Raw genomic sequence first — 13,302 nt, 5'->3', positions numbered from 1 at the left:
TAGGTCATAGAAGTGCTCTGACTTCGTTATTAAAAGTCATGGAATTTTACATCAGAGCCACAGTGGGAACCCTACAGTATATTTGGCTTTGCCTTCCCTAGCCAGCCATGAATATCCACCTCAGCACATCTTCGCATCTTCTTTGCGTCTGCATCCATCTTCCCATCTAGTCTGTCTACTTTCTTCACAGTCTCTTGCCTTCTCTCACCATCCCTCCACCTCCACTATCTGTTCTTTGTGTTTTGGGGTCTTTTAAATCTCATCAGTCATGTAGCCGACTTCTTTGGTCCTGTCTATTTTTCTCCCCATTGGTTATCTTATTGATTTGTGATTATTGCTCTAATGCCTCCCCGCTAACTATCAATCTGCTCTGTCCTTTCTTATCTAATCGTTCCCCTCTTCATCTCATCTTTCTGGAGGCTCTCTCCTCCTCTGCAGCTGTTTCTCCTCTATTAATACACTCATGTGATCTCTATCTTTACCGGCGACTCCTCCTGGCTTCTCTCTTTTCTTTCAACGTTGTACTAGCTCTCTGCATTACTCAGGCAACTGTGTGGTTTTAAATAACTTGGCAGAAGAAAATGGCTTGGTGTTAATTTCTGAGCTAATTGCCTTCAGGTTGTTCAATTAGACAAGAGAAGATAACGACATTAGGCAGCTCTGATCTTGACTGTTACATCTAGCCTCTTCACTGTCAAATACATTTCTCATCGGTAATGACGTCGTCCGCATACATAACACTTGAACACGGAGGACATCTAAGACAAATGGCTACCCCGAGTCAGCCAGTGAGAGGTGACAGGGCTGATAATAACACACAAATATGCGGTTGATCCTTACCCTCCAGGGAGAAGATGATGACTATACAGAACCTACATACAGAGATGTGTGATTACTGAACAGGTGGTAAGCTTTTTTTAGTTATTTAGCTGACACTATCCAGAGTGGCTTACATTGCGTGAGCAGGTAGGGGTGCAGAGATTTGCTCAAGGACACTTAGACAGGACACATAGGGTGTTGCTGGGATTGAACCTGAGAGCTTCTGGTTATGCATAGTATCTCCAACCACCAAGCTCCACCAGCTTTATAGTGAAACAATATGGAAACCCTACCAGCTCATTATAAAGCTAGTGAAGCTCACGGTAAGATGAGCCTACTGTTATAAATAGCAGGATATTTCAACTTCAACAACTACCCAGTGCTTCTTCTGTTTATTCCAAACAAATAGGCTACCAGACACCGGGTGTTTCGATCAGCAAATGTAAAAGCTTTCATGAACCGGCTATAGGTTGAATCGCTATTGTGTTACATCAGTTGGCGATAGAGAGTAGCGTTCATTTATATGAAAATGTCAAACATAAATTGTTCAGAATAGTTACACATTAGTCAACTTACCTATTAGTTGACCTAATGTGTTTATCCTAATTGACACAGAGTTAACATGTTGAATCATCCATCACATATTTTATTTATCTGATTTGTATATATCAACAACTATTTGCCACAGTTATGATCATAACTACAACAGCATGGATAAAGAGAGCCAATCAATTCAAAAATACTGATCAACTCCCAAGAGAATGTTGATATTAATAGATTACCATTATAATGGTTTTCAACCTTTGCTTAGACCTTCTGATCCTGCGTTTTCTGTCTTGCCAAGCTAGTTAGCCCTAGCAAGGACGAGGGTGGATTTTCCCAGTCGCCAAGCGAAGAGAAGAGAGTGGGGGGATGGAAGGCAGATGCTTTTGTCCCTGGTATGTCCTTGCGGCTTACAGCCGCGGTCCTGTTGAGGTTACATTCATATGGAGAGCAGTCAGAGCTGTGAATTAGGTGTGTCCTTTCTGAGCATTGTGGAAAGTCTTTTGTATTCCAGAGAACCTAAAAGCGATGTTTCGTCAAACTCTGTGTTAGGGGACATATACAGTATTAGTCAGGCTCTAAAAACTGCATTTTTAGTAGTTCTTTGCCATCCCACCCACCTGTAGTTGTTCTTGATTTTTCTCTCTTAATACTGGGACCCAGCTGATGTAGCCAAGTTTGCGGAGGAAGGAACTGTTTTCCCTTTCTTTACACTAAATCCATTCGCAGCACCAGCCTTTGATACCAAAATATTCTGGATCTGCAATATGCAGATGACTGCACGCTCCTGGAGCTTGTGTCCTCTACTGCTCAATAGGTCTTGTGGGTTACATGCAAAAACTGATGTCAATATCCAAGAGAAGTCTTCATCCCTTGTCCCCCCAAGTGCAGTTCAGTCAAAGTTATACCACCCTAGGCTGCCCAGCTGTTTCCCTGGCAGCCTTATAACAAGCTTCTGTCTAACTGATGACAACATCCAGACTTGGATCTACCTAGCCTCATCTGCTTTTGACAGACTACTATCTAAAGTTTTTGAGAACAGGCACTTAAGAGCATGAATGAAAACTGCTGTCTACCAAGCAGTGTTTGTGTCACCACTACAGTATGACTCTACCATTGCACATCAACTCTCTTAATGTCTTCAATATCAGATGTCTCAGGTGCGTCCTTAGCATCAGCTAGAAGGACCACATTGTCCATGGGGAAATCCTTCAACGTTGTCACGATAACCAAAATTTCAATACTACTTAAATACCGTTGCAAACAATTGAATTCAGTATCAACATTCCATACTTCAACCAAATATGTTCTGCAAGCTGAAATTCCATTTCAACGTCACCGCTAGAGGGCATCTATGTTCAGATTGGAATAGATAAAGGAAGGAGTTAAAAAGACAGAGTCAGTGGACTGCAGCAGTCAGAGTCAAACAGCTGGAAACAGGCGACAGTGTCGAAAAGTCCACCATGTCTTGAACTGGATCCCAGTTCGCCTAAATTGGTCGACAAGACGTGCCAGGAGCCAAATATGGAACTATTTCACTTCTAGAGCTGACAAAGACAAACACCCAACCAACATGAAAACGTCTGTGGAAAAGCTGCTACAAAGCTATCCAAGTCAAGTGTGGTAACACATTGCTGCATGATTTTTAGCCCCGCGACAGCAGGGGCTCTAAGGATCGCAATGGCAGTTGGTCGTTCGGTCTTGTTTGCGTGGTATTCTAGTAGTATTACATTTTTAGATATGGTATTCTGGTATTGTGACAACTCTAGTCAGCATCAAGGCCACCCTTACTCCGAGACAATTAAGTTCTGATTAAGTACTGTTGGCCATGTAATTGGAAGTTCTGGGTGTTGTCTACCTCAACAGATGATTATTTGCTGCTCTGACCAGGATGTAGGACAGTGGTTTTCAATCATGTGCCATTGTGACCCAAGACCATGCAGGTTTTCATTCCAACTAAACACTACACCAGCCAATTTCACTGATTTAGCACACTTTCAATGCAAGAGGAGCAAACGAAATCAGCTGCTGTAGTATTTGGTTGGATTGAAAACCTGCAGACTCTTGGGTCACGATGGCACATGATTGAAAACCACTGCTGTAGGAGACCTGGCAACAAACACTGCGGTACAAGAACCATCTGAAAAGGACATTGAAGTGGTGCAACGTCAGCCAATGACCTTGAGCGAATTGCAGGCGACTGGTCCACTACCTGTGCCACTTTGCGGTAGAATATCTGGAGGGGCAACATACCCAAAAACACACCAATATGCTGAACCAACATTATCCCAGCCCCACTCATCCAGATCTCACTTGTCCCAGCTGCAGCAAGATAGGCTACTCCAGGATCAGATTCCATTCTCATCTACGCTGACAGTGTCGGCAGCAATTACAGCCACTGGCAAACGTATTCCTCATTAATCACAGGAACCAACGTCATCTTCGATTTCAATGGACTGCCCTCAGCAGTTAGAGAGAGAGAGAGAGAGAGAAAAGAGAGGGATACAGTACATAGCCTTGTAGAAAGAGACCAGAGAGAAAATAGGCTGACGAATCTGGGAACTGAAGAACATTGTTGTATGTGTGTGTGAATGTGTCACTGTCTGCTCGTGTGAATGATAGCTGATTCATGTCCTGTGGTTATCATCACATATGTGTGAACCCTCTGCCACTAAATATGTGGATAATGTGGATCCTCCGTCTACATAACTCTGCCTTTTCTGTGCAGGATATATTTCCGCTATCTAAACGGAACGGTAAACATCAGGTTTTGGTGCCAGTCCCTCAGAATCAAAGAGCAGCAAAGAGCTCCCACCACTTTTGATCATTTGCATATTGTGAAAGTGATTCATAAAAGGACGCTGCGGCGCAAAAAATACCACCTGCTCTAGTCAGACATTATATCGTAGAAATTAATGAACATTTATGTAAATTATTAAAAAATCATTAGATAAAGTTATATTGTGTCCCAGGGCATTAATTATCATTGGAAACGTGTGAAAATGTTTAATAAATATGACTCACCGGTGTATGAATATGATTTGGTCTATCTATCATGGCCAACACTGCAGCTGCAGCAGTAGGAGTGCATGAGGAGGAAGAGGTTTTCTCCACCGTTCTGACACGTATGCGGTCCATTGCACTGATACACAGGCATGAACAAGGTGTCAAATATGTAAAGCCTAATTATTTGGCTATCACCTGTAACACAGCGGTAATGTGGCTCCGTCACAGTATTCACAGCTGTGGTAAACTTATGAATTAGGTAAAATTACCAGGTCGTAGATTTCGCGATACAATTGCAAATTCCAATTTACTCAATGTATTTATTTAAAAAATCTTAAGTTTGCCTTTTTTGAACTTTTTTTCACTGAAAATTAAAGTCCAGTATAACTAAATCAACAGACTTTCTTTCAAAAGTAAATACGCCACTTTGTAATTATAACATAAAATATCCCTGCATTGTAGGCTAGTATCTTTCGCTATGAAGTCTGTCTGTGTAGATTCATTTCAGTCATCCAGGTAGTAAGATGTCCAAAAAAGGAAATAGAAACATATTAAATAGACATTTTTTTGGACTTTGCTCCCCCAAGGCTTTGGTTATTGCTCTGTGCCTGTCTGAACTCACAGTGAGAATTCGCTTAGAAGCTGCGGGAAGAGCGAGTTGCTTCAATTTGCTGTTAGCCCAGGGTCAATTTGTCGGGCACAATATCGGCACGGAAGCCACAAAATCAAAAGTTGGTCAATGTATAAAAATTGTCCTTAATCGATCTCTAATGCGCCTAATGTGCGCATCACGTCATGTTTGTCATTTGCCGATGCACAGACCAGCAGAGCAGCAGCATTATAGTAAATCCAAGAGAGTCTCCCATTGTGGAAACGAAAGTGAAACTTAACATTCCACAATTTGCTCCAAGCTCGCATGTGTTAGTAATGGTATCCAGCTGTGATGTCATTGTAGATTGACATGTAATTCTGACAAATGATTGGACAGATACTGACAAATGATTGGACAGATACACCTGAACCGTGGGTGGCAAACTGTACGGCACAGATTTTCTCCCCTAAATTATAGCATTTCATCACAAAATAACATCACATACCTGTATTGTTTATACCTGTCAGAGTATCCGAGAGTGGATTCTTCCTTTTAAGATGGACGGATCAGGAACATTTCCTCACCTAGTATCAACCATGATACCATCATAACCTCATAACCTTTCCCTTTGCCATCTTTTCTCTCTCTCTCTCTCTCTCTCTCTCTCTCTCTCTCTCTCTCTCTTTGTCTCTGTCTCTTTATCTATCTATCCTGCAGTAAGGGTAGAGTGTCCTCCATTATGAACCCTGTGTACAGTCCTGTCCAGCCTGCGGCTCCCTATGGCAACCCTAAGAACATAACATATACAGGTGAGCCTCACTGCATACTATCACTTGGTGTTGGTATGACTGATAGTTTTTCCCACTGTTTAGCTTGAAGGGGCAAAGAAGGGTAAGTTTGGGAGTAATTTGACCCTGTTTATTTTTCACGTCACCAATGTCTATTTGCGGATTCTTCTACTGTAGCACACCTTTGCAGGATCTATAGGATGCTAGAATCTTTATTGTGTTTTTCCTTTCATCCCATATTCTTATTGGTTGATAAGTGCTTTGTCTGATCCCTCCTCTCCTCTACCTGCTCACTCTTGAAATGACTTTGATTCTCTTCCCTGCATCAATTTGTTTCACTTATGTTGTATTTCCTCTCCTGTCACATCCATGGACGATTTGGTAATGAAGATTAAATCCGCTTTTGGTCGTCATTCGACAGAGCGCTGTGCAGGAACAGGGCAACACCGAAATGGTTCGCACAGATACACATTTCACCATTTTGTACGTCCGCATTTCTTATCACACATCTGGAATTACCTCAGGCGATGTTCAAGTGCTGGGTGCAGGTTTTTCAAGTAGAGCAGTGGCTGGATGCAAGACTGCATTGTGACTGAGAGACAATACTTGGCCAGTCATTTTATTCTGTTTTGAGACAGTGTAGTGACTGACTGGGCGGTTGCTTGGTATGCTGCTTTGTCACAATCAGATGAAGAATAACCTTACAGCCACCAGCAGCCAACTGGTGATGCACAGGCAAACTATATGTACAGAGACAGATAGAAGATTGATCAGATGGTTGCACTACAGCAAGCAATTTCACATTTTGGCCAATAACTCCTGAGTCATAAGGACTAGAATATTTTTTCCCCCTCAGATTTTTAAAAAATTTTTTTTTTCAGATGTCCTTGAATTTTATGCAAAACCAATTTTGCGCTGTTTCACCATTATTTAATTACAAGAAGTGAACACAATTAGAGAATGTAGAAGAATGACTGTTTTGATCATCGTTTCACTGTTATTTATCTACTTACAATACAGATAGTCATGGAATTCTGTGCACCTTTAATAATCTGCTATCAAATATCCCTGTATCCATATACCCACCAGTATATAGCATTTCTGTCCATCTTTGTTATAATTTTTTTTAAGTTAGTGTGAGCTAATTACAATAACCTTGATAAGAGCTTATCTGGGTTATTATAAACACGATATGGTGTTTATATGCACCAGCTAATGAATAGAATACATGAGTAGTAGTTAGTGTGCATGTAAACGGGTTGGTAGCAGCCCCTCAGCCCCAGACACATGTGCACTCTGTCTCTCTGTCCCTCTTTCAGACACACACACACACAGACACACACACACACATACCCATATCCCTCTGGTACCGCTGACTATTTTGAACCGCCACCTTCTCTTTTATCACTCTGTCTGTCACTTGCAATCAGGCTACTGTCACTTTGTTCCATGAATATACAACCAATTAGTGAGGCGTGAGGCTGTGTGTGTGGGTGTGTGTGTGCGTGTGTGTGTGTGTTGGGGGTGGGGAGGATCCTGCCTTTCACGGTTTCTTTGTCTTAGAGGTATTCCATTTGAGAGTACAATACTGCATATAGTGTAGATTAATATGATATAGAAGATATGATCTGAGTTAGACTGATATCACAGTTTGTGGGACCAATTTCCCTTTTATTGAAAATTGGATATCAGCCAGTCAGTGTCGTCCACCTCTGATATGATGCACTTTGATTTATTAATATTTTTATTTAATTTATCAATATTACAGGGAAACCCTTAACCTGAATTGATTCTAATGCAACATTTCGATCAGATTCCACACAAGTATGCATGAATGTTTTATTATTAATATTACTATTACTATTATTACGATCCTGGGTTTCAGTGGAGAGTTTTAGTGTCCCATAGGCTAAATGCTGTTTCAGAGGCTTTCCCACCATGACAGTAAAATTCTGGGGGAAACAGAGTACTGCAATGTTTTAGCATGAAAATGATGAAATTTAAACATATTAAATATCAACACAAAATATTTATATTGTGATACTGTCCCGCCAAAATATCGCGATATATGATGTGATTGCGGGGGGTGGGGTTTAAGTTCGCTCGATATCGAATATCGTGGGAAATATCGCTAACTGAAAAAATATGCCGATATTCATGAAATATCGCCATATCAAGACAATATTGTGTATCGGCCGAAGCCTAGCTAGCAGCGGCTTCAGTCCAAAAATGTCTGTGCCCGTATCGGCCTTCAAAGACCCATATTTGAATGCATTCATGTGTGTTTTAGGTTTGCCTTTTGTCTTTTTGTGGCCTACACAAAACATGGAGCCACTGCACTGCGTTTGTCATGTATTGTCTCGTGGTCCCGCACTCTCATTCTCTCTCCGTGATCTACTGTGCAGGGAGGTAATGCACATTTTGTGTCTGTCTCGTTGTGTCAGTATCACACTGGCATGTAGAGCAGGTTGTGTTGCCGGAGTTCGCCCGCTGTGAGCCGACAAGCGCTCATGAATTAGTGAGGGGGTACGGGCCTTGTTCCTTGCCGAATGATGGAGCGTGTTCCCTCTAGGTAGATGTACTTGTTCTGCTGCACTGACACGCGCTTCATCCATTCCACAATTCATTTGGTTCTCCCATCAGTCTTTCTTACCCTTTCAGTAGCTGTCATTTTCTCTCTGTTTGTTATATGCTGCAGTCCATCCTTCTCCCCTCGCTCTCCTCGTCCAATGATTTTTCTCTGATTGTCTAATGATCCCACCTTTTCCCTGTCCTTCCAATCTATGTGGAAAAATGAATAGTTAAAGTAATAATCCATGACATTTTCATATAAATAAATGTCTCTATTACTATAATACAATAGCGATTCAGCCTATATCCAGTTCATGAAAGCTTTTCCATTTGCTGTTCTAAACAGCCGCTGTCTGGTAGGTCTTTTCCGGTTTGTTTGGAATAAATAGAAGAAGAACTGGGTAGTTGGCATGAGCAGTGATAGCCACCATGGCTGAACAGACAAAGAAAAGAGAAACTCAAACTGCATCAACAGAAAATCCAAGGAGAAAGACGTCACAGCACTGGACACACTGTTTGATTGACAGGTTAGCTCTGGGAAGTGCAGTGCAGAAACACCACAGCGATGAGCGCTGAGCAACAAAGATGGAGACAAAAGACTTCACGGAATACAACTTTAAAGCGAAAACCCACCCTACAACACTTAAACAGTGTCGATGCATTTCTGGACCCGTTTGATAGCAGAAAATGTTTCAGTGTTCTAAAACATCAACAGTAAACGTCAGGTTTTGGTGTCTCAGAATCAAAGAGCGAGGGCTTCTGTCTTGACTCACCATTTTGCACCAACATTCAACAATCATACAGGGAGAAATCCATCGTAGAAGAGGCAGAGATACCAATTTCTCCACTCACAGTAGCCTCAATAGACACATACACACACACACACACACACACACACACATGCTCCATAAGTTTAGATGGGTCTCTGGTGTAATGTTTCTTATTACATCCCCGTGATTAGTGCAGTCTAGCATCCCATTCCTCTCCACATTGTATTTTTATTCGCCACTGCTGTATTATTCATGCCGCTACAATTGCAGGAGTGGATATTGCTATATCTGCATGAATTTGCTGATTTAAAGGCAGTCTGGATTAGACTAATCCAGCGTCACGTCTGCAGTAAATCACAGTGAAGTCTGTGTCTCTACAGAGCATTGGCCTGGCTTTCGTGTGTGTGCTGTGCACATTTGAAAATAACATGCCCGTGCAAAAGCAAATATGATATGTAACACACAGCCTCCCACCACACCTCCCACATCTGGGAGCCTGTTGTCACGGGAAACCCAAACCTCCAGTTTTGAGGATTTCCATGTTTTAAATTCAGTTGAAGGATTACGTGGTTCCTCTATGGGTTGAGAAAATTTAACGACCCTTGGGCTTACTGAACCCTTTCAAAACAGTTTGAATAAAATGCTTGGTGGTCAAGGTTGTGTTTCTCAAAGGTGCTACATGTAGCATTTTTCAACATCAAACAAATGAGACCATGGTGAAGACGATTAGTAGCCTCTATCTCACACCAGTGGTATTGTTAGTGCTAGCGTTTCTCAAAATTAAGACTACATTTCCCATAAACCCTCTTGCCTCTTGTCTCCCCTCCCCCTCACTGCATCTTTGTCTTTACTGAAGAGGATAAACATGTTGGAAGTTATTTTTTTCATCGGCCTTTCACTCCTTCCACCATCTGCCATTGCCAGAAACTCTGAAAGTGCTGGAAGAACCGCCAGTGCCACTAAGCAATCCCCCCTGCAGCAGATTTCTGACCCAGTGGCACGCTATTAGGGTTTTTCACACAGCACTTAGCCCAGTGTTAAGGGCTCCCTTAGCCCTGGGCTAGCTTGTGTTTTAGCCGTGGGCTAACGAACATTTCACACGGGCAAATTGCAAAGTGCGATAACCCCCAACTTTAGCCCAGGGCTAGCTAACAGGGTTATCTGTTGGCTGTGTGAGAAGGGATAGAAGACTAGGCAAAGAGTTAGCCACGGGTTAAATGTCTGCGTGTGAAAATAGGTTAAGCTAACCCTCGACCAACTGTTAGCCCAGGGTTAAGCTAACCCTAGGCTAAGCTAGTGTGCTGTGTGAAAAGCCATGAAATGCAGTGTCAGAGGCTGTCAGTTTTCTTCCGGTAATGATACTCATGTCTCAAAATGAATGTACTCATGATTTAATGATGTTAAAATGCTACATGTTAGCACCTTTAGGTTCCTGGAAAGATGACAGTTTGGAGAGACGAGGTCTTCATCCAACAGCACTGATGTTTTTCTTCTCTCTGTCCTCAGGCTACCCCACAGGCTATCCTACTGCTGCAGCTCCTACCTACACACCAAGTCTATACCAGACTGGCAGCCCGGGCTATCCCCAAGGTAAGAGCATACTCACACACACACACACACACACACATATCAGACTTGCAACTGATATGTATGAAAACACAACGGTTTTCATACCTGTTGTGGATTAAGAATGGCCACTATTGGATACATATATCATGATATATGAAATAATTGTCTTATTTGGAAGAGCAGTAAGGAGCAGTCGATGACGTTTTTACATTTCTCACGTTTTTTTTTTTTTTACTTTTCTCCTTGCAGTCTGGGTTTTTGGTGGCATTGCTGTAGGGGAAACAGTGTATATGCTAATACAGTGAAGCACACACACATGCCTATACACACCATACACACCACTTGGGGGGAATCTGAGCTGAACATTGGCATCAAAAAATGCCACAATCTTCCCTAGGGCATCCTCTTCAAAGCTACAGACTGTGACTGCACACGCTATAATGGAATATTTTTTATATATGTGTGTGTGTGTGTGTGTGTGTGTGGTGAGTTAAGGTATTTTTTAGCTACAGAAACAACCTAGAATTTCTAGAGTTCCCTTTCAGTATAATACATTGACATTATCTCTGACATTTTGCCTGTTCAGCCTTTCTAGTTGCTGACCTACATGTCTCTTTAGCGCCCACTGGTGGAACAGCAGGTGTAATTTCAGAGCAATCTTCAGAGACTCCTGTGCCTCGTCTTGCATCCTTACACAGACATGAAAATGGATAGGATATTATTATAGGATAACATGGCAGGGGATTCTGATTCTACTTATTGCAAACAAACAAGCCGGAAACATAAAACGCATCACTTCCTGTGCGCAGAGGATTTTCCCCAGGAAAGATCTACCTGACAATGGGTGTTTAGCACAGCAAATGTAAAAGCTTTCATGAACTGGCTATCAGTTGAATCACTAGTGTGTTATATCAATCAGTCATAGAGGGTAGTGAAATGGACTTATTTATATGAAAATGGAGTCACAGAATTGTAACTCCACACTAAGGCTGTCAAACCATTTGCGTCAGCACTTCTATAGCTGAGAAGCCTGGGTCAGTTGCAGCCAACACATCAAGACCTTTGGGCTATTTGTCCTACCCTATATCAGACTGAATGTGAAAAAAACATGTAGAGGAGGTGTGAATGCATGCAAAATCAATGGAAGGAGGCATATGGAGTGAGATCGACGCAGAAATATTGAGACTCAAGCATGTTACCAGGCTGATCCAGGATCGACTGCCTCGTAGGATCCTGGGTGGCCTGTTCCTCCTGGGTTGATGGTCACTGGAGGGCAAAAGGACCAGCTAGGTTAAGGACTGTGTTAAAAGACCTGAAGACCTGGAGGACAGTGCTGCTGCCTGGAAGGGACTCACAAACTAGATGAGAAGCAGACAACCAGGGGACAGCAAATACAAGGCAATATTAAACATGGTGTCCCCCATAAATGATGCAGTCCACCTTTGAGCCAATAGATCAGTAACAACTTCTACAAAAGTCAGACATTTTGTAGGGTTGCTTGCATCGCCTGCTAGTCTTTTCTTTTTGGCATTTGTGGTGCCCCATATATATGGTACAAATGACGCAGTTACCCCTCAAGCCAATCAGCAAATAAAAGAAAAAGTCTTAAAAGGAAAACCGTTTTTCAAGAAACTCGAAATGGTGGTTCCAGGAATTGTTCCTGGAAGGATAGCTGGATATTAGCACCAAATTTGCATTGTGGGAGACAGGGCTCTTTATTCATATTTTTAATAATAATTTAGGCAATTGTATCGCCCCCTTTGGCCAATCAATATAATTTTGAATATGCCGGAACATAGTGATGAGATGCATCATTGTCATTGTATCACATGTGCTGGAAGGATGAACACATGAACGAACGGATGGATATCTGGGTATTTAATATCCATCTACATAACTGGCACAAGTGGAAGTTGTCAGCGGATTTAATGGACAACCATAAGTAAAGTACACATTTGTATATGTGTTGGTTGTATGCCACTGTGTGCGTGTGTGTGTGTGTAACATATATTTCTCTGTGTCTGTGTATGGGACAGTGCTGCTGATGAAGCAGGGCTGGCCCCAAGCGTCGATGGAGGTGGCAGGGGCCCAAGAGGCCTCCTATGACCCGGCCATGGACGTCGGCTCAGAGGGCCGACAGTACCAGGCCTCAGCCGCAACATTCAGTAAATATCTACCTATCTATTACACACACACACACACACACCACAAACTGAAACATCAATACACAAACACAAGTCAAACACAATATTTATGAACTTAATACTCAGCTTCACCCCCATACACACAATCTTTTTCATTTATTTTAATTGAACTAATTACATAATTTAATTAATCCCAATGAAATGCAAAGTAAACTGAACCTTCTCTTACGAAAGGGAAAATCCATCTTAAAACAGAATTCCTGTGTTATTCCAGGGATATTGGGAAGTTTAGTGTTGATCATTTGTAACTCTCCTAATGTTGGAAACAAGACACTAATCTGTGAAGTCAGTAAGAACCACTTGGTGGAGCTGCCCCATTGATAACGATTAACCAGACCACCTGACACTGGAATGAGTTTTGACACTGAATTTTGCTGGCTCAGCACACACTTTGTCCAAAGGCATTCCCAACTATGTAAACTATGTGTTTTGTGCTTTGA

At 42.0% G+C, this 13,302-nt stretch overlaps 1 protein-coding gene across 3 annotated transcripts in view; it reads left to right on the top strand.

Annotated features, from left to right (window-relative positions):
- LOC139921183 (protein FAM168A-like) overlaps positions 1–13,302 on the top strand; it is a 41,760-nt gene that overhangs the window by 14,936 nt on the left and 13,522 nt on the right. For all 3 annotated transcript variants that reach the window (XM_078286601.1, XM_071911353.2, XM_078286602.1), the window contains 3 exons: positions 5,678–5,769; positions 10,596–10,679; positions 12,695–12,823. In XM_078286601.1, the coding sequence (XP_078142727.1) occupies positions 5,678–5,769; positions 10,596–10,679; positions 12,695–12,823 (305 nt within the window). The remainder of the gene's footprint in view (positions 1–5,677; positions 5,770–10,595; positions 10,680–12,694; positions 12,824–13,302) is intronic.

The sequence above is a fragment of the Centroberyx gerrardi genome, chromosome 11 (assembly GCF_048128805.1).
Source record: "Centroberyx gerrardi isolate f3 chromosome 11, fCenGer3.hap1.cur.20231027, whole genome shotgun sequence".
In the NCBI taxonomy this organism is placed as follows: Eukaryota; Metazoa; Chordata; class Actinopteri; order Beryciformes; family Berycidae; genus Centroberyx; species Centroberyx gerrardi.
The sequence above is the reverse complement of the archived record's forward strand: the minus strand, read 5'-3'. Positions and strand labels throughout refer to the sequence as shown.